At 52.7% G+C, this 17,209-nt stretch overlaps 1 protein-coding gene across 1 annotated transcript; it reads left to right on the top strand.

Moving 5' to 3' along the window:
- Positions 1 to 2,093: 2,093 nt before the first annotated feature.
- Positions 2,094 to 10,283, top strand: LOC128836014 (regenerating islet-derived protein 4-like). The gene is made up of 6 exons (XM_054026005.1): positions 2,094 to 2,636; positions 4,464 to 4,582; positions 5,338 to 5,484; positions 6,542 to 6,656; positions 8,679 to 8,751; positions 9,437 to 10,283. Exons 1-6 carry the CDS (start codon positions 2,588 to 2,590, stop codon positions 9,456 to 9,458), a joined length of 525 nt encoding a protein of 174 aa, XP_053881980.1. The 5' UTR covers positions 2,094 to 2,587; the 3' UTR covers positions 9,459 to 10,283.
- The last annotated feature ends 6,926 nt before the right edge of the window (positions 10,284 to 17,209 follow it).

Here is a 17,209-nt window from a genome sequence, read left to right as displayed (position 1 = left end):
ACGCCACTAAACACAGACAAACACTTTGGCCCAAAGGGACATCTCTATAATAAGATCCCAGGCTTGTCACTCGGTCTGTGTGTCACCAGAAGCCTAGACTGCCTGACTGCGTGTGAAGCCATGGAAACAGCGACAAACATGGTGGTGAGTTCTCCTTTTGTTTACAGGTTCGAGAATCACGGGGATTTGCAGCTGTTAGCCAGTTTTTAAGTTCTCAGCCATTTTCAGCTTTTTTTTACCCACGCCTTTACAAATCAAACCCGTGTGACCGCACGGGCCTGCAGCTAGTTTCAAATCGAGGTTTCCCGTCAATGTGTCAGGATACCCTTTGAGAGAGATTTATTTTTGTTTTTCAACTTAATCCCCGAGAGAGAACACCGCGGAACTTTTCCAGCTATTCCGCCAGTGACTTGTTTATCCAGTTCTGCCAGATGGTCTGGATCAGACTTCATTCTCTGCTCAAACTCTGCAAACACGCCGGGTCTAAAACACACCTTGGTGAACCTCAGTTTGTAATCATTTTCACTCAAGACCCAGGCTTTTTAAATAGTGCCTTGCAGAAAAGTCTAGGGTCCAGTCATGTTAGTTGGGCAGGCGTGTACTTCTTATACATAGAGTAGAGCTTGTGAAAGGAAATTTACGGTGGGACAACACCTTGCAGCAAATCCAAAACTGACACCATACTTGAGACACTGAAGCTGAGAGAGAAACGGTCCCTCGCGCTGAGCTCACAGCGATCCTGCTCTTTCTGCGCAGCTGTTCAAGTCTGCTGTCCACACATCAGAAAGGATGGGCAGAAGAGGGGAGAAGAGCTACAAGAATGACTCGAGGTTTGGAAAACCTGCCTAAACAAACAACTGTCAAAGGGCAGATGGGCTGGGACGGGACTTACTCAACTCCCCAGCAGGTCAGTAGCAGAGCTAGAAACGGATTCCAGACTTCAGCCTGCCCAAAGGCCTTTGACAAAGTCCCGCAAAAGAGTCACTACAGACGCTGTTGACAAATGCAAAGTACTGTAATGCATGCTGGAGGGGAAAAGTTAAACCACTCCTGCACTGTCCTGGGGTCTAAATGAACTGTGCCAACTCGGGAGAGGGACCTGGGCATCGATTCAGACAGCGCAGTGAAAACCCTCAGCGCGCAGCTGCGGTCAAACAAGCAAAAAAGATATTGGGATGCATAAGAAATGGGATAGGGAATACTACACGGACTATGATAGTGCCTCTATACCAGTCAGTGGTGTGGCCGCATCTGAATACCAGGTGCAGCAGAGAAGGGCAATGAGAAAAATCCAGAGGTTGGAAAAAAATCTCCTCTGAAGAGAGTTTTAAAAGATGGGGGATTGTTACCTTAGAGAGGGGATGAGAAGGAGGGGACAGGATGGAAGCTTATAAAATACTGAGTGGCCTACAGAAGGGAAGTTGGGGGTGTTGTTCTCCCTGTCTCCTAACACAAGGAAAAGGGAACAGTCAGTGTGAAACTGGGAGGTGGGAAATTCAAAACTCATAACAGGAAGTACTTTTTTTTTCTTGCCACAATTCAGGATTAACCTGTGGAACTCACTGCCACAGGATATCGTTGAGACCAAGAAGATAGCAAGATTGAAAAGGTGACTGGCCATTTCAACAGATAACAAGAACATTCAGAATTATAATTAATGACAACAAAAATTGTGGCAGAGATATTAAACCTCCTGCTTCGGGGCTTACGGCGATCTCTAACTACTGGAGACCAGGATGAGACCTAAGATTACCCCACATCTCCTCCTGAAAGGTCCTTACAGCTTCTTCCTCAGAATCTGATACTGGCCACTGTTGTTGACAGGAGACCGAGCCAGTCCAGCCATTCCTGTGCTCCTGTATTCCTAATCCAGGTTTCCTGAATTTCAGTCTAGTGCCTTAGCCACTGGGCAACACTGCCTTTCTGAAAGAAGACATTTTAAAACCCCCAATCTTATGTGGTATAAGTATTAGGAATGTATTGAGATTAATAGAGTGGGTGAATTAATAGAATTAATAGGTCATAGAAGGCCCTTTAATTTTTCTGATAATTTAGGAGCATCAGAAGCTGTTGGTGGCTTCTTGATCTCCCACACCTAGATCGCTCCACAGACAAATTCTGCCCTCTTCTTTTCTGCTTTCTCTCCTTTCCACCTGTGCAGCCACTCTGCCCTCCTCTAGTGGCAAAGAACGGAATTGCAGGATGTGGGGTGGCTATTGCTCAGGTCCCAGGGAGATTTCCTTGTGCATTCTGTCTCCCATGCTGGCCAGTTCCCTGCCTGAAGACAACTAGTACATTTATCCAAGCACAATAAAGTGAGCAGCTGCAGGACTTACTCCCCTGGCCTCCGCGTGGAGAGAGGGTTAAACCGGGCTGCTGGAGCCAGAAGGGACACAGCAGGAACACAAAGGCAAGTCAGAGGAGCGGGATTTCCCCGTGATGAGTCACTGACCCAAAGGAGTTCCTGCATCCACCTGTGCCCTGATCATTCTGCCGTGAGCAAAGCCAAAAAGCCCAACCCGAGGGGAGTCTCCACTAGCCAGCGGGGCAGTTGGGATTTGCCTGCTGACCCCCATCCTCACCAGAGATGGATCCCAGGACATCCCTCTACCTCGTGCTCATCTTCATTGCCTGGGGTGAGTTGGGTTGTGCTTCCTTGCTGCTAACCCTCCCCGTTCCATAGGTGCCACCGCTCGACCTTGTGGAATCAGCGGGGAGAGGGGTCTTCACTGCATGCCCCTTCTGCTGCATCACCACTCATTGCTCCCCATTGCTGGGTTTGGCAAAGACCCCAAGGACTGAGGCCCCTGGAGTCTGACCCCTCTGCTCACCCCAGTCTGGAGAGAAGGTGCTTTCTCCCAGGATACCCCCCGCCCATGCTTGGGAGGAAGTCCCTGTACACATCCACAAAACCAACTCCTCGTCCTCCTTCAAACCTTTCCTCTGCCACAATGGCTACACAAACTTGACACCAGCCGGCCCACTGGCGTGCTGAGACCCCTGCCCAACCTGCTGACAATAGGTTTGAATTATTTCCTTGCACTTCCCCGACCAGCTGCATCCAGCCCTTGGCCTAGGCACCAACTTTCAGCTTTCCCCAGGGGTGCTGCCGTAAGTTAACCTTAAATAATGTGGTTCGCAGTATTTTAATTTCCTTTCACCCTCATCTCTCGTCCGTCCCCCTCTTCCTCGGGTCGTGACGGAGTCTCCATCACTGGCCATTTTAAAATCAAGATGGGATTTTTCCAAAGGATCGGCTGTAGGGATTATTTGGGGGCAATTCTCTGGCCTGTGTTATCTGCGGTAACACTAGATATCAGGATGGTCCCTTCTGGCCTTGGCAGCTATGAATCTTGGCTATCACCACCGTTTATGTTTCTCCCGTGTCGTTTTTAAGCAAGGGACCCCTGCTTTTTCATTTGTTGTAAAGCACCAGGCAAAATGCGGCTGCTGTATTAATAATTATCATGTATGAAAAACTACTATTGGTAAATGAAGCAATCAGTGAAAATTATGAACAATTATGGCAACCCCTAGCTCACTCTTCTCCCTGCATGAGGGTAATGATACTGCTAGGCTTGTGCTGTTACGCACAATCTTACTGGGTCTTAGCGTGTGAGCCAGTGTACTGTCTTGGCAGACATACTGTTCTGGAATGCAATTTATTGGGGGGCGGGGAGATGGACTGTTCCAAAGGGCAGGAGGGTTTGTTGTTTCCTGGAAACCTGGCATTGGTGCATAGCCTGAGATCCCTGACAGAGGGACTTGGATGTGTGCTGTTTCTGACCATCTCTGTTCCAGGACCAGGACTGGCTCTGGGCACCAGCTGAACAAGCTGGTGCTTGGGGCGGCAGATTGTTCGAGGCGGCGTTCTGCCCAATCCTAGGGCGGGACGGCCGCTTTTTTTTTTTTGTTCTGCTCCGGCCGCCCTATAGGGGGCGTCGGCACAGAGAACCAGAGCGCCCTGCAGGGCCATCCTCTTCCTTCCCTCCCCGCTGACTGGAGCGGAGCCCTCGCGGCAGGCGGCAGGAGGCGGCGCAGTGGAAGGGGCCGTGTGGCAGCGCCCCTGCTGTAGCCCTGGCCGCCCCCTTCTCTCTCTCTCCCGCCCGCTCCCTCTCCCTCCCCCCCCCAGCCGGTCCCCCTGCACCCGCGCTCTGGCCACGCCGCAGGTTTTTGTTTTTTGTTTTGCTTTGCTATTCTGGTTGCCCCATTTTTTTTTTTTATTTTTTTTTTGCTTGGGGTGGCCAAAAAGCCAGAGCCGGCCCTGTCCAGGACTGGTGCATAAAATGTAATAAACAAGTTGCACTAAGAAACTACTCAGACTCTGTGTCACTGATTTCTCCTGCAATGAGAAACTGGTGTAATACTTACCTGCCTTTGGGATCGATGGGTGAAACTTGCTTCACTGATGTTTTATTCTCTCGCGCGCGCATTTCATATCTGGTTCCTTCTCTTGATTCTAGGTGCCTGCTCCCAGGAGAACTGTCTCTGCGCCCGCGGCTTTTGTGCCGAAGGCTGGGTGCAGTATCAAGGCTCCTGCTATAAGGCTGTGATGAAACCGACAAACTGGCACGAAGCTGAGGCAAGTCTGATAGCAGGGCCTAGTGGAAAGAGCCTTGGCCAGAGACATAGGAGAGCTGGATTCTATTCCCAGCACTGGTTTGCTGGGTCACCTAGAGCAAGTCACTTCCTTTTCTGTGACTCAGTTTTCCCATCTGTAAAATAGGGATAAAGATACTGACTACCCTCCCCCTTCCCCATTCGGGCACATGCTATAATGGCACAACTGCAGGTGTGCTGCTCTAGCGTAGACACTTACTACAGCCATGGGAGGGGTGTGTCTTTCACTGTAGCAAATGGATTAGTCCCCTCCCTGTGGGGGAAACCAAGGTCTGAGAAGTTAAGAGACTTGCCCAAGGCCACCTGGTGAGTCTGTGGCAGAACTGGGAATTCGGCCCATCTCTCTTACATAAGAACATAAGAATGGCCGTACTGGGTCAGATCAAAGGTCCATCCAGCCCACTATCTTGTCTGCCAACAGTGGCCAACGCCATGTGCCCCTGAGGGAGTGAACCTAACAGGTAATGATCAAGTGATCTCTCTCCTGCCATCCATCTCCACCCTCTGACAAACAGAGGCTAGGGACACGCTGCCTTACCCATCCTGGCTAATAGCCACTTCGTGGTTAGCCCACTGCCTCAACGACCAGACCACCCCACTTCTCTAGGGCTCTGACCCACTGATGTCAACAGGCGTTTTTCCATTGATATCTAAGCGTTTTGGGTCAGGCGCGCTGGTTGCAGCCTTGTGTGATTTGTCCTTGCGGTGCCTTTTCAGGTGGCGTGTCAAAGCTACGGCAAGAATTCCCATCTGGCCTCCATCCACAGCGCAGAGGAAAATGACTTCATCTTTCACCTGATGGGCAAGCCCCTGGATTACACTAAAGGGCAGGCCTACTGGATCGGTGCACATGACACTTTCAAGGTAGCTCCTGCCTCACCCGTCTGGCACAACCCACAATCAGAGCAACTGCACCTGCAGAGCAATCACCAGGGATGGAGGGTCAGACTGGCATTTCCACTTATACCAGGGGGACATCGTGGGGTTGAGGGCAGAATTTGGCTCCCTGCGTCTTACATTGGGGGCTTGTTATTTCAATCTGATGTAGAGCAAAGAGTGTTTGCCTGGATTAGGCCCCAGGAGTCCTCAGTTCTATTCCTGGCTTTGCTGCTGGGGTGGCTTTAGGCAAGTCCCAGCCTCCCTAGTGCCTCAGTTTCCCCATCTGTAAAATTTGGGTAACGCTACTGACCTGCTTTGTGTTGTGAGCTCTACTAATGAAAAGTGCTAGAGAAGAGGTAGGTGTTACTGTCCCTCAGCTGCAAAGCATGCTGGGATACAGGGCGTAGAAAAGGTGCAGTGGAAACTACAGCTGTTTTGTCATCTCCGCACTCCAGCTGACGTTCACTCTCCAAGAACCAGGTCTGAGCTTGGGGAGAGCTGGGGCTGGGCGTGGCGTGGCTGCTGCAAGTGGGGAAGATGTGCTGGGATCTGGTGGAGGCTGGTGCGATCCCAAAGTGGAGGTGACACTGGCACGCGAAGGTGAACGCGGTGCCAGCTTAGGGCTGTGGGTGAGGGTTATGACAGAGCTGATTCCAAGCCAGGTTGGCGCTGCTCACTCTGCCAGCCCCACAGACAGAAGGATGGCCCAGCGCTTAGGGCAGTGCACGGGGACTTGGGAGTCCTGAGTTCAGTTCCTGGGTCTGCCACTGTCTCCCTGTGTGACCTTGGCGCAGTCACTTAATCTACCTTGTGCTGAGTTTCCCTGTCTGTAACACGGGGCGGACCCTTCCCCACTCCCTGGGGTGGTGTGAGGCTGACGCTGTCAGTGCTGGAGAGGGCTGCAGTGAGGAAGAGGCCTCCACAGCTGGGATATTAGGGGCTAGAGACAGTGCTGATGCCTTAGTGGCTATTGCTCCATCTCCTCTCCCCGCAGCGCTCCTGCCCCCCGGTTCAGTCACTAACACCGTCACCCTTTCTCTAGGAGGGGTCTTTCATGTGGACGGATGGTTCCAAATACAATTTCCGGACATTTCCTGCAGGCCAGCCTGATGGTCTCCCAGGAGAAAACTACCTGGGCTCTTGGACCCTGGAAAACGGTGGGAGCTTTGTCCCGGGGCTGTGTGTTGGGGCGGGGGGGGGTGGGGCAGATGCTTGGTGGCTCGGTTTGGTCAGGGCTGGCTCATTATCTCGACCCCCTGTCTCTCGCCAGAAGAACATTGCCCAGATTCAGTTCCTGCTGGTTGGCTGCACCATCCGATCAAATCATTGAGCTGTCTGGTTTGGTCCCCTGCCCCTGCTCTAGCAGCTCGGTCCACTGACCTACCTACCTCTGCCTCTGCCTATGGCTTACGCCAAATGCTTCGGAGGAAGACAACCCCAGCCTCCCCCTCCAAAACCAGCCCAATCCAAACAAAAGCCCTCCCTGGCTGGCCAGTTTCCTGGGGAGAGCCCTCCCCAATACACCCTGATCAGTGCCAGAGGACGGACAACTCCAGTGTCCATTATGACCCACTTTCAAAGTGAACTCCACAAATGGAACAGTTTGTGATCCCCTCGGGCTGGGAGCAGCTCCGGCCTGCCCCATGTGCCGTCAGGTCTACCAGAGCTACGTGGGTGCAAAGAGAGCTTTACACCCAATTTGCACCGGAGAAACTGATGACCCAAGATGCAAGGCGGCAATGGACCAGGGCAATATTGCACTCAGCCTTTCTTTTCATGCCTCATCTAAGTTCCCACTAGTGTTTTCCAGTATCTATCTATCTATCCCCATACACCCCCTCTATCTATCTATCTATCTATCTATCTATCTATCTATCCCCATACACCCCATCATCTATCTATCTATCTATCTATCTATCTATCTATCTATCCCCATACACCCCCTCTATCTATCTATCTATCTATCTATCTATCCCCATATACCCCATCTCTCTATCTCTCTATCTCTCTATCTATCTATCTATCTACATACACCCCCTCTATCTATCTATCTATCTATCTATCTATCCCCATACACCCCCTCTATCTATCTATCTATCTATCTATCTATCTATCTATCTATCCCCATACACCCCATCTATCTATCTATCTATCTATCTATCTATCCCCATACACCCCATCTATCTATCTATCTATCTATCTATCCCCATACACCCCCTCTATCTATCTATCTATCTCTCTATCTATCTATCTATCTATCTATCTATCCCCATACACCCCCTCTATCTATCTATCTATCTATCTATCTATCTATCCCCATACACCCCATCATCTATCTATCTATCTATCTATCTATCTATCCCCATACACCCCATCATCTATCTATCTATCTATCTATCTATCTATCCCCATACACCCCCTCTATCTATCTATCTATCTATCCCCATACACCCCCTCTATCTATCTATCTATCTATCCCCATACACCCCCTCTATCTATCTATCTATCTATCTATCTATCCCCATACACCCCATCTATCTATCTATCTATCTATCTATCCCCATACACCCCCTCTATCTATCTATCTATCTATCCCCATATACCCCATCTCTCTATCTCTCTATCTATCTATCTATCTATCTATCTATCTATCCCCATACACCCCCTCTATCTATCTATCTATCTATCTATCTATCCCCATACACCCCATCATCTATCTATCTATCTATCTATCTATCTATCTATCCCCATACACCCCATCATCTATCTATCTATCTATCTATCTATCCCCATACACCCCCTCTATCTATCTATCTATCTATCTATCTATCCCCATACACCCCCTCTATCTATCTATCTATCTATCCCCATACACCCCCTCTATCTATCTATCTATCTATCTATCTATCTATCCCCATACACCCCATCATCTATCTATCTATCTATCTATCTATCCCCATACACCCCCTCTATCTATCTATCTATCTATCCCCATACACCCCCTCTATCTATCTATCTATCTATCTATCACTCCAGTCTTGACTGTATAGATGCCAGCACAGGTAGAGAGCTCACATTAGCTCTCACATGCAGATGACTTTCCTAGTCCTGGAAGTGCCCGTTCCTGCCAGCGGGCGGTTTGTTCCTGGGTTGATTCCTTCTGACTCCGTCTCTTTTAGGCTTCGTCACCTGGAACGACTATGGCCCCAGCTGGTCTTTCCCGTTCGTTTGCAAATACACCCTGCGGAACAGGTACCATCCAGCTTCGCTCCCACCAGGGCGGGCTATTCTCCGGACAGGCGAACTCTAGCAGTGGCTGACGGTGTCCCGGTGACTGTTCGGACACCCACGGGGCCCTGTTGTTGTTTATATGGCAGTTGTGCTCAGACTGGGCCAGCCACTGTATGAACACGTAGGAAGACACAGTCTCTGTCCCAGTGAGCGCCACATACAGCGATGGCAGCGTCCTGCCTGCACACCGCCTGCTCGGGAAGAGACGGCTCTGGGGAGCTTAGTCTCCAGGGCTCCTCTGGCCCATGGGTGGGTGACTCCTGTGAGACGGGCACCTTCCTCCCAGGCTGAGATCCATAGGAGCACCTTTAGTTACTGCTGACCTGAAACTGGCCATACTGGCACTAGAGCCTTAGATGGGAAAGGCCCCGTATCCCCTTCCCTGACCCCCTAAACCCACCAGGACCACTTCCCTGGGGCCACATTGGAGCTAGCACCCCCTACAGGGCAAAGGCCCCATGTCCCAGTCCCCCCTCTCTGGGGCCAGATCAGAACTGGCGCCCCTAGAGGGGAAAAGCCCTATACCCCATTCCCTGCCCCATGGGCACCAGATCAGAGCCAGTACCGGCTAGAGGGGAAAGGTCCCATCCACATCTGAGCATCACAACCAACAGCTGTTTCTCTTCCTCTCTGCCTCTGCCCACAGCTGCGGGGACCCCTCCTGGTAACAGGACGTGGTGGAAGACGCCGCCTGTATCCTGCCGAGGAGGCTGCGTCACCTTCCTGTGCTGTAGCTTCACATCTGGAACCATTTACTGCTGTGTCCTTATCCCGTCTTTTGTGACCCGGTTAGAACCGGGCAAATAACAGGTTTGGGGGTTTGCTGGGAATTCTGAAAAATTTGGGGGGCAGGGGATTCATTTTAGGACAAATTGAAATTTTATTTAAAAAATATTCTGCAAATGGAGACATGGTGATGGTGGGGGGATTGTTTTGAGTCCAATGAACATTTTGTTTTGATTGTGACCATTTTAAAACTCTGTTTGTTTTTAATCAGACTAAAGGCCATTTCAAAAGGAAAAGTAGTTTCAGACCAAAGACGCTAAAGGTTTAGATTTTTCTGGGTTGGTTTTTAGTTTTGGCCGATACACGTCAGTGAAGCCAAAACAATTCACCAAGTGATTCGGTTTCACCAAACCTGCATTTTTCACCAGAAAAGGGGCAGGTCTGAAAAGTGTCACCCGCCTGTATTCCCCCTCGGTCCCAGGTGGCGTCTCGTGCTGGGAGCCACTTTCCAGTGCGAACCCGCAGCAGGCCGGAGGCCGGGGGAACAAAGGTCACAGTCTGTTTGGACTCCAGAGCCACTGCGCTCTCACTGGCATGGCATCATTCAGCGATTCTGCTCATGCAAATCTGCTTAGAGAGCTCCCTGCTCTGATCCCTGCTTCTCTTTCTGCCTCCTCTCCCTCCTGCTTTATACATGTACCTGCTCATTCCTACAAATGTTCTGGGCCAAAACAAAATGATCATTAAAAAGCTGCTCGCCCAGAGAACGAATGTAGTAGTCATTGTACAGCACCTGGCACAGTGGGGCCTGGTCCATGATTGGGGCGCTCAGGTGCTACCCTATAAAGAATACACCTAATAAATAATAATGCCCATGACAATGTGGAGTCTGTAAGGCTCAGTTCTGCTCCTGAATGATTGATGTTTTGAACCCCCAAAATGAGCTGGGGGCGGTAAGGGCAGCAACTTGTGGGGAAAGGTGTATAAAACCACGGCAGCTTTGCCAGGTGGAACACTCGCTCGCAGCGTTGCCTTGGGGATGAGTCAAGTTTCCAAATTTCCTCTTGACTCTCTGAGATTTCAAGGGACGGGGCGATTTCTCACCTCTCCCCCAGCTGAATTCCCCATCTCAAGTCACCAGCACGACCCGACGAAGCTCTGCTGAATCCCCGAGCTGGAATTGCTCTGGCAAACCTTGGGCTGTGTCTGCTCTTGACCATAACCACAATGGACTGAACCCCAGAGCCCTTCTCCAGCCGGTGACACTGGGGCGTTTCCCTGGCTAAGGGCTGTGTGAAATCTGCAGGCCCAACCCTACAGCCTCATGTTACAAGGTGCCCCGTATGGAGACTCTTCTCCTGCGGGGAGGCAGCGTTTGCTCCACGGCAGAAAAACGAGGGGTTCACCCCCCTCAGCCCACCTGGATCCCACGTGGAGCAGGCCATTGGAAGACTGCAGCTGACATGATGCAGTGTATAAGTTCTGCCAAGGGCGGAACAGCCCAGGTACCGACAGGCTCTCTATCCTGGAGGAGAAAAGCAGCACATGACACACTCGAGTTAGAAACAAGGCACGGATGTTTGCCAGGCTGGGTGAGTAACCCTGGCACAGCCTGCCAAGGGAAGGGGGCCTTCAAACCCAGCCAAGAGGCCTTGGGGGAAGATGCTTCAGCCAGACAGTCGTTACTGGGCACAGGGCAGGGGGAAATGGGTGAACTTTAAGGGCCTGCGATATACAGGAGTTCAGACTCGATGATCTGATGATCCCTTCAGGCCTTAATCTCCATGAGTCTCCACAAGGAGGCACTGCACACTCATAGAATATCAGGGTTGGAAGGGACCTCAGGAGGTCATCTAGTCCAACCCCCTGCTCAAAGCAGGACCAATCACCAGACAGATTTTTGCCCCAGATCCCTAAATGCCGCCCCTCAAGGATTGAACTCACAACCCTGGGTTTAGCAGGCCAATGCTCAAACCACTGAGCTATCCCTCCCCCCTCAGGCTCAGCCGGGCAGGTCTGTGCTGGATCTTGGGCTCCTATGGCTCCGCTCCAGGCCCCTGACAGCCAGCAGAGGGACACCTCAACCGGCACCTGCCCCCCAGATGCCCTGCTGCAGGGTTGGGGCACCTCAGGAAAGTCAATGCAGTCTCTGGAGCAGTCTCCAGGAAGCCAGTGGGGCTGATTTGTGCCCCCTGTACCAAGGCGTGACTCACCACAGTGGCACCTCTTGCTGGCAGGTCGGTGCACCCTCTCCCAACGGTGCTTTGTCCACCATCACGTCTGCTCTCGGGTCCACGCCACGCCAAAGACTGGGGTATCCTGTGAGTCACTATCTGTGCTCCCCTGGGGGCCCGGCAGTCAGCTGTTCAGTCACTTCCCCAGGGGCGAGTGCGGGGACTCAGACCCTGAACGTAAGGGTACTGGGGGACACAGTGGGGCAAGTGAAAAATAAACTAGCCATTGCAAAGAGCAGAGGACAGCTCGTATACCAGAGGGAAACGTTTAGCAATGATACGCAGGCCCAGGCAGACGTGTATCTCCTGTTGAGGGAGGCAGAAAGAGAAAGGGATGAGCTACAGATGCAGCTTAGGCAGCTGCAGGGTAGGAGACGCCCAACCCCCCGAGGGATGCAGCCTTGAGCGGGAGGGTGTGTGATGGGGGGTCTACCCCACACAGATGTAAAAGGGGTTAATCCTGCATGTGAGCAGTGGAGTTGGGTCCTCCAATCAGCCTAGAGAGGCTGCGTTGGGCGCAGGCAATCAGGGAAGGGCTGCAGGGAGTGGCCAATCAGAGCCCAGCAGGCTCACATAAAAGAAGCCCCTGGGGCAGAGCTGGTCAGTGGCTGCTGGGAGCTTGAGGAGTCAGGACTGTGTCTCTAGTGGGCGAAGAGCCCTGCAGCACCATGGACAGAGCAGTGCTGGCAGGGACCAGGGGCGCGAGAGGGAACTCCCAGCTGGCTGCTAGGACTGTGGCCCTGAGGTAAGAGTGAAGAAGGTCCTGGGGTTGCGGGGAAGTGGTCCAGGAAAATGTGCTGAGCAGTTGGAGGGGGCGAAGCATGTGGCTGTACAGGGTCGCTGGGCTGGGACCAGGAGTAGTGGGTGGGCCTGGGTCTCTCCCCTGCCCCACAGGGGAAGCAGCTGGACTGTTAGACTGGGATACTAACCCCGGAAGGGGGCACACGGATGGTGACACGGCTGAAGGGCTGAGTCGCAAAGAGGGTGTTGTGGTTCCTGAGGCGGCGAGGGGGGCTGCAGGCAGATGCAGTGATGCTGTGCAAACTGCAGACGGGGGGTGGCCTCAAGCTCCACCCCAGCCTGACCAGGAGGAGGTGCCAGTCTGGCGGCGAGTGATGTGCCCCATAACACGTCCATCCCCGAAACAGTGTCCCTCTAAGGGCTTGTCGCTTTGCACCCTGACACCCTGGTGTGTCGGTAGCTGTGCTGGGCACCCGTAGCCTTGTGCTTCACTGTCCTGGGTGCCTCGCTCCTGCTGAGGTGTTTGCCTCCGGCAAGTTGCCAGCCAGCCTCACCCAAGACTCTGATCCTTCCTGGCCCTGCAGGATGGGGTCACCGCAAGGTGGAAGGTGGCCCAGTGTTTGCAGGGCTGGCTCGTTGCTGGGAAGCGAATGGCGGTGCTTCCCCCAGGGCTGTGGTACTCACCACAAAGTGTCAGCCCAGAGCAACGGGCTGGGGGGACAACGCCCCACTAAAGGCTGTGGCCACAAACTCTTTGGAGGAAGACTGCACCACAGGATGTTCATTTTACCAGGGTTGGCCCTTTGGCCCGAGCCATTACCTGATGTTTGGGGCCTTATTTCTGTTACCATGGGCAGTCGATGAGCAGTACCAGGTTTACAATGGCGCCACTGGTGCCATGGGGCCGGGCCCAGGGGCCAAAGGGGCCCCAGCCCGGCCTGCTCCACTTCGGCTGCAGTCCAAGGCCCCGCCAGCTCTTCTCCACCCTCCACTTCTGTCCCGCACCCACCGTTCCCGCTCCTCCCCCTCCCTCCAGAGCTTCTCCCGCCGCCAAACAGCAAACTGGATAAATGCACATTTTTGTCATAAAAGTCAGGATGGTCGGGACAGAGCTTAAAAAGGAAACTGTCCCGGCCAAACGGGGATGTAGAGTCATCCTGTCTCCAGCAAGACTAATCTGGTCTGCAGCCTTAACTGCAGCGCTCAGTCCCAGCTCTCAGGTTGTGAGGAGATGTACTAGACTAGATGACCTGTAATTACAGGCTGCGATGCAATGCTGCAAATACCCAAGGGAATCAGAGTTAAGGTTGTGCAGAGCCCCGTAGCTTTGACATCTGCTGCCTTGTCAGCGCTCAATCGTAATGCAGTATTTTTTTAATGGAATGAATGAAATACATTCCCCATTAGGCCAGGCCTGTGGAATGCTCCCTAGGGATTAGGGCTTGGGTAAAACAAATGGTGCTTGTATCCCGAAAGCTTTGGATTTCATCAGATACATTGTTCGGTTTCTGGTCTGTCGTCATCAGGGTCAGACAAGGCTCCCATTGTATATCGCATCACTCGTCACGCTTCGCAGCCTTCGTTCCCAACACAGGTTGAGCTGCGACAGCCACAATCAGAAAAATGAAGCGACTTCTCAGTGCCTCTGTCTACACACCCTGCCCTTGGCCTGTTTCTAACATCGTTGGGTTGGGACAATTGTTAATTACTCCACAATAATGACATCATAAGTTGGGCCCTACCAAATTCACAACCATGAAAAACATGTCCAGGACCATGAAATCTGGTACCCCCTGTGAAATCTGGCTATTGTAGGGGGGGTCGCAGTATTGCCTCCCTTACTTCTGCGCTGCCTTCAGAGCTGGGTGATCGGAGAGCAACAGCTGCTGGCCAGGCACCCAGCTCTGAAGGCAGGCAGAAGTAAGGGTGACATGGTATAGTATTGGGGTTATAAGTCCAACCCTAAATTTTAGCAGACACCTTATCCAGGGCGACTTGCGAACGTTACAGTTGTACAGTCCAATACTTGTGTATATACTGTCTGACCACATCCATAAAATTGTCTATTTATGCTGTGACCAACCCGCAAAAAAGTGTGGTTTCTCTGTGATTTTAAGTAGACCCTAATCATAAGTGAAGCTGTATTGTTACCAGTGTAATGATATGTACCTGCAGCATAGGTATGTACCTACAGATGTCTCTATGCACTTTATAGAGTTCCAAACAGGATGTGGGTCCTGGTAAACAAAGGTAACAAAGCCGGAATTCACACCAGGTGGAAGCCAATTTGTTTGGCACTAGTTGTGGCTGTTTCTTTCTGTGTATGAATGGTTAGAAGTCTATGGATCACCACCCCCACTAGAAGGAGCTATTGTACTAATTTAGCATAATCCTGCTTTGTGCTACCAATGACACATCCCTGCCCTGGTTTTCCACTTCCGGAGACCCAGGAAAGAAGCTGCAGCTGGGCTGGGTGTGGCGAGCTTAGTCCGTTCCCTCCTTTCTGGACCGTTATTAAAACCCAAGGCGTGGTTCCTGCTGCCTCATTGTCTTGCCAGCCCGTTTCCTCTCTCGCTCTCTTCCAGTCTCTCCACAATACAGCTGCAGCTTGCCACGGCCAGTCACGGAGACGGATCTCAGCACTTTACCTGCTAGAGCAGGCTGGGAAATGCCTCCAAGGACTGCAAGGAACCTACAGGTTCTAGCAGCTGAAGAGCTGTGGAGCAAGGTTCTTAGGCCCACGTCTCCACAGATACGTCAGGGCCCAACTCCCATTGTTTGAATGCGAGTTAGGTGCCTAAATACCTTTGAAGATCTAGGCCTTAGAATATCCTCCATCCATAGGCCTAGCAGCCGCTGGGATCTTTGCTAAGGAGCTCAATGGGGTTTTCTTGGGGCATTTGACTCTCTAGTGTAGTCCCGGTTGCAGCTGATTTTACGTGCAGAAGGGCCTGGGTTCAAGCCCCAGTGGAAGCAGCTGAGCCCTGGCGCCAGAGCGTAAAAGCCAATGCTGCAACCTTCAGGGCTGCTTGTATGTCAATGGGGGAGATGGTTAGTGCCCACCCCTCTTCTCGGCCATCTTGATTCCCAGAGGCTCTTTGCCAGTGAAATGCAAGGGGGTAATGTTGCCTAGGGGATAGGGCACTTGACTGAGGCTGGAGAGACCTGGGTCTATGCTATTGGCTTCCTGGCCTGGGGTACGTCACTTCACCTCTTTGTGCCTCAGTTTCCTCATGTATATAACAGGGAGAATGATGCTGACCTGCTCTGGAAAGCGCTTTGAGGTCTGCTGATAGTCAGTGCTCTATAGGAGAGACCCCAGCCTGTGCTGCCACCATGTGGCCACTGCCTGCTCTGCCTTTATCCCTCAAGCCACCGGCAGCCTGGATTCCTTGGTGAGTCCAACGCTTGCTGGTCGGGTCCTGGTGTCCCCTCTGCCCCCTAGCCAGGAGGGGGCTGATGAGGTTGTAGGTGCAACCCAGCTTCTGGGGACTGAGTAGCTCGGCAGTTAGCGCCTGTTCAGGCCTGGTTCCTGGAGGAAGCGGCATCACAGCCATGCCGAGAATGACCTAGCGGTGTAGGTTTAGGGCGGAAGAGCTAACAGATGGTGGCCCCAACCCAGCCCCCCTTCTACCGCTCCCCCCCACCCCCACGTCTGCTAGAGTGTTTTTAGTTCCCTCTTGATACCAAATAGTCTGGGCCTATGGCCAGCAGGGAAGAAGTAAAACTGACATCTCTCTCCAAGACGTATCGTCCTGCCCTTCCCGGCCCATCGGTGACACTTCAGCTGTTTGCTCCAGGGGGGAGCTGGTGACAGAGGACCAGGGAGTGCTCAGGATGGGGGCCCTGGGCTGGGACACAGGGCCAGCCGTAGGGGGGTGATGAGGGCGACTGCCGAGAGCGCAGCGGTCAGAGGGGCGCCATGTGCAGCCAGAGGTAGTGCTGCTGCCAGCAGGCAGGGGAACACCCAGAGCAGTGACAGTGGGGAGTGCCATGCATGGGTGGAGTTTGGGGGAGCCTGGGGAGCACTGACCCCCCCAAACTCGCAGAGATGACACATGGGGGAGACACCCAGATTTTTCCCAGCTTCCTCCCCATGGAGAAACATTTGTGTGTGGGGGAGCAGCGATGAACGCAGTGCCTGTTGCTGCTGCCCCCAAAAAAATATTCCTCTGGGCCCCCCTAAGGGGCAGGGGGTAGGAAATGAGCAGCAATGCCAGGTGCTCCTTGCGTTAGGTCAGTGTCCCCACAGGGGTGCAGGAGGGGTTGGGGGAGAAGGGGAACAGGAGGGGTTGGGAGAGAAGGGCCATAGGGGAATTCAGGAATTGGGAGAGGAGGGGTTGGGAGAGAAGGGGAACAGGAGGGGAATTCAGGGGTCAGGGGAGAAGGGGAACAGGAGGGGAATTCAGGGGTCGGGGGAGAAGGGGAGCAGAAGGGGTCAGGGGAGAAGGGGAGCAGAAGGGGTCAGGGGAGAAGGGGAACAGGAGGGGTTGGGGGAGAAGGGGAACAGGACAGGAATTCAGGGGTTGGGGGAGAAGGGGTGCAGGAGGGGAGTGCAGGGGTTGGGGCAGAAGGGGAACAGGACAGGAATTCAGGGGATGGGGGAGAAGGGCCATAGGAGGGGAGTGCAGGGGTTAAGAAAGAAGGGGGCGCAGGAGAGGTTGGGGCAGAGGGGTTATTCATTATAATTGTGTATTTTACCAATAATTTCAGACACG

The sequence above is a fragment of the Malaclemys terrapin genome, chromosome 4, assembly GCF_027887155.1.
Source record: "Malaclemys terrapin pileata isolate rMalTer1 chromosome 4, rMalTer1.hap1, whole genome shotgun sequence".
NCBI lineage: Eukaryota > Metazoa > Chordata > Testudines > Emydidae > Malaclemys > Malaclemys terrapin.
The sequence above is the reverse complement of the archived record's forward strand: the minus strand, read 5'-3'. Positions and strand labels throughout refer to the sequence as shown.

What these genes read in the sequence shown, in the direction of transcription:
- LOC128836014 (XM_054026005.1), top strand. Translation starts at nt 2,588, where the DNA reads ATGGATCCCAGGACATCCCTCTACCTCGTGCTCATCTTCATTGCCTGG. An exon ending in CTCTTGGACCCTGGAAAACG is followed by an intron (nt 6,657 to 8,678) that starts GTGGGAGCTTTG and finishes CGTCTCTTTTAG; the next exon opens with GCTTCGTCACCTGGAACGAC. An exon ending in AAATACACCCTGCGGAACAG is followed by an intron (nt 8,752 to 9,436) that starts GTACCATCCAGC and finishes CTCTGCCCACAG; the next exon opens with CTGCGGGGACCCCTCCTGGT.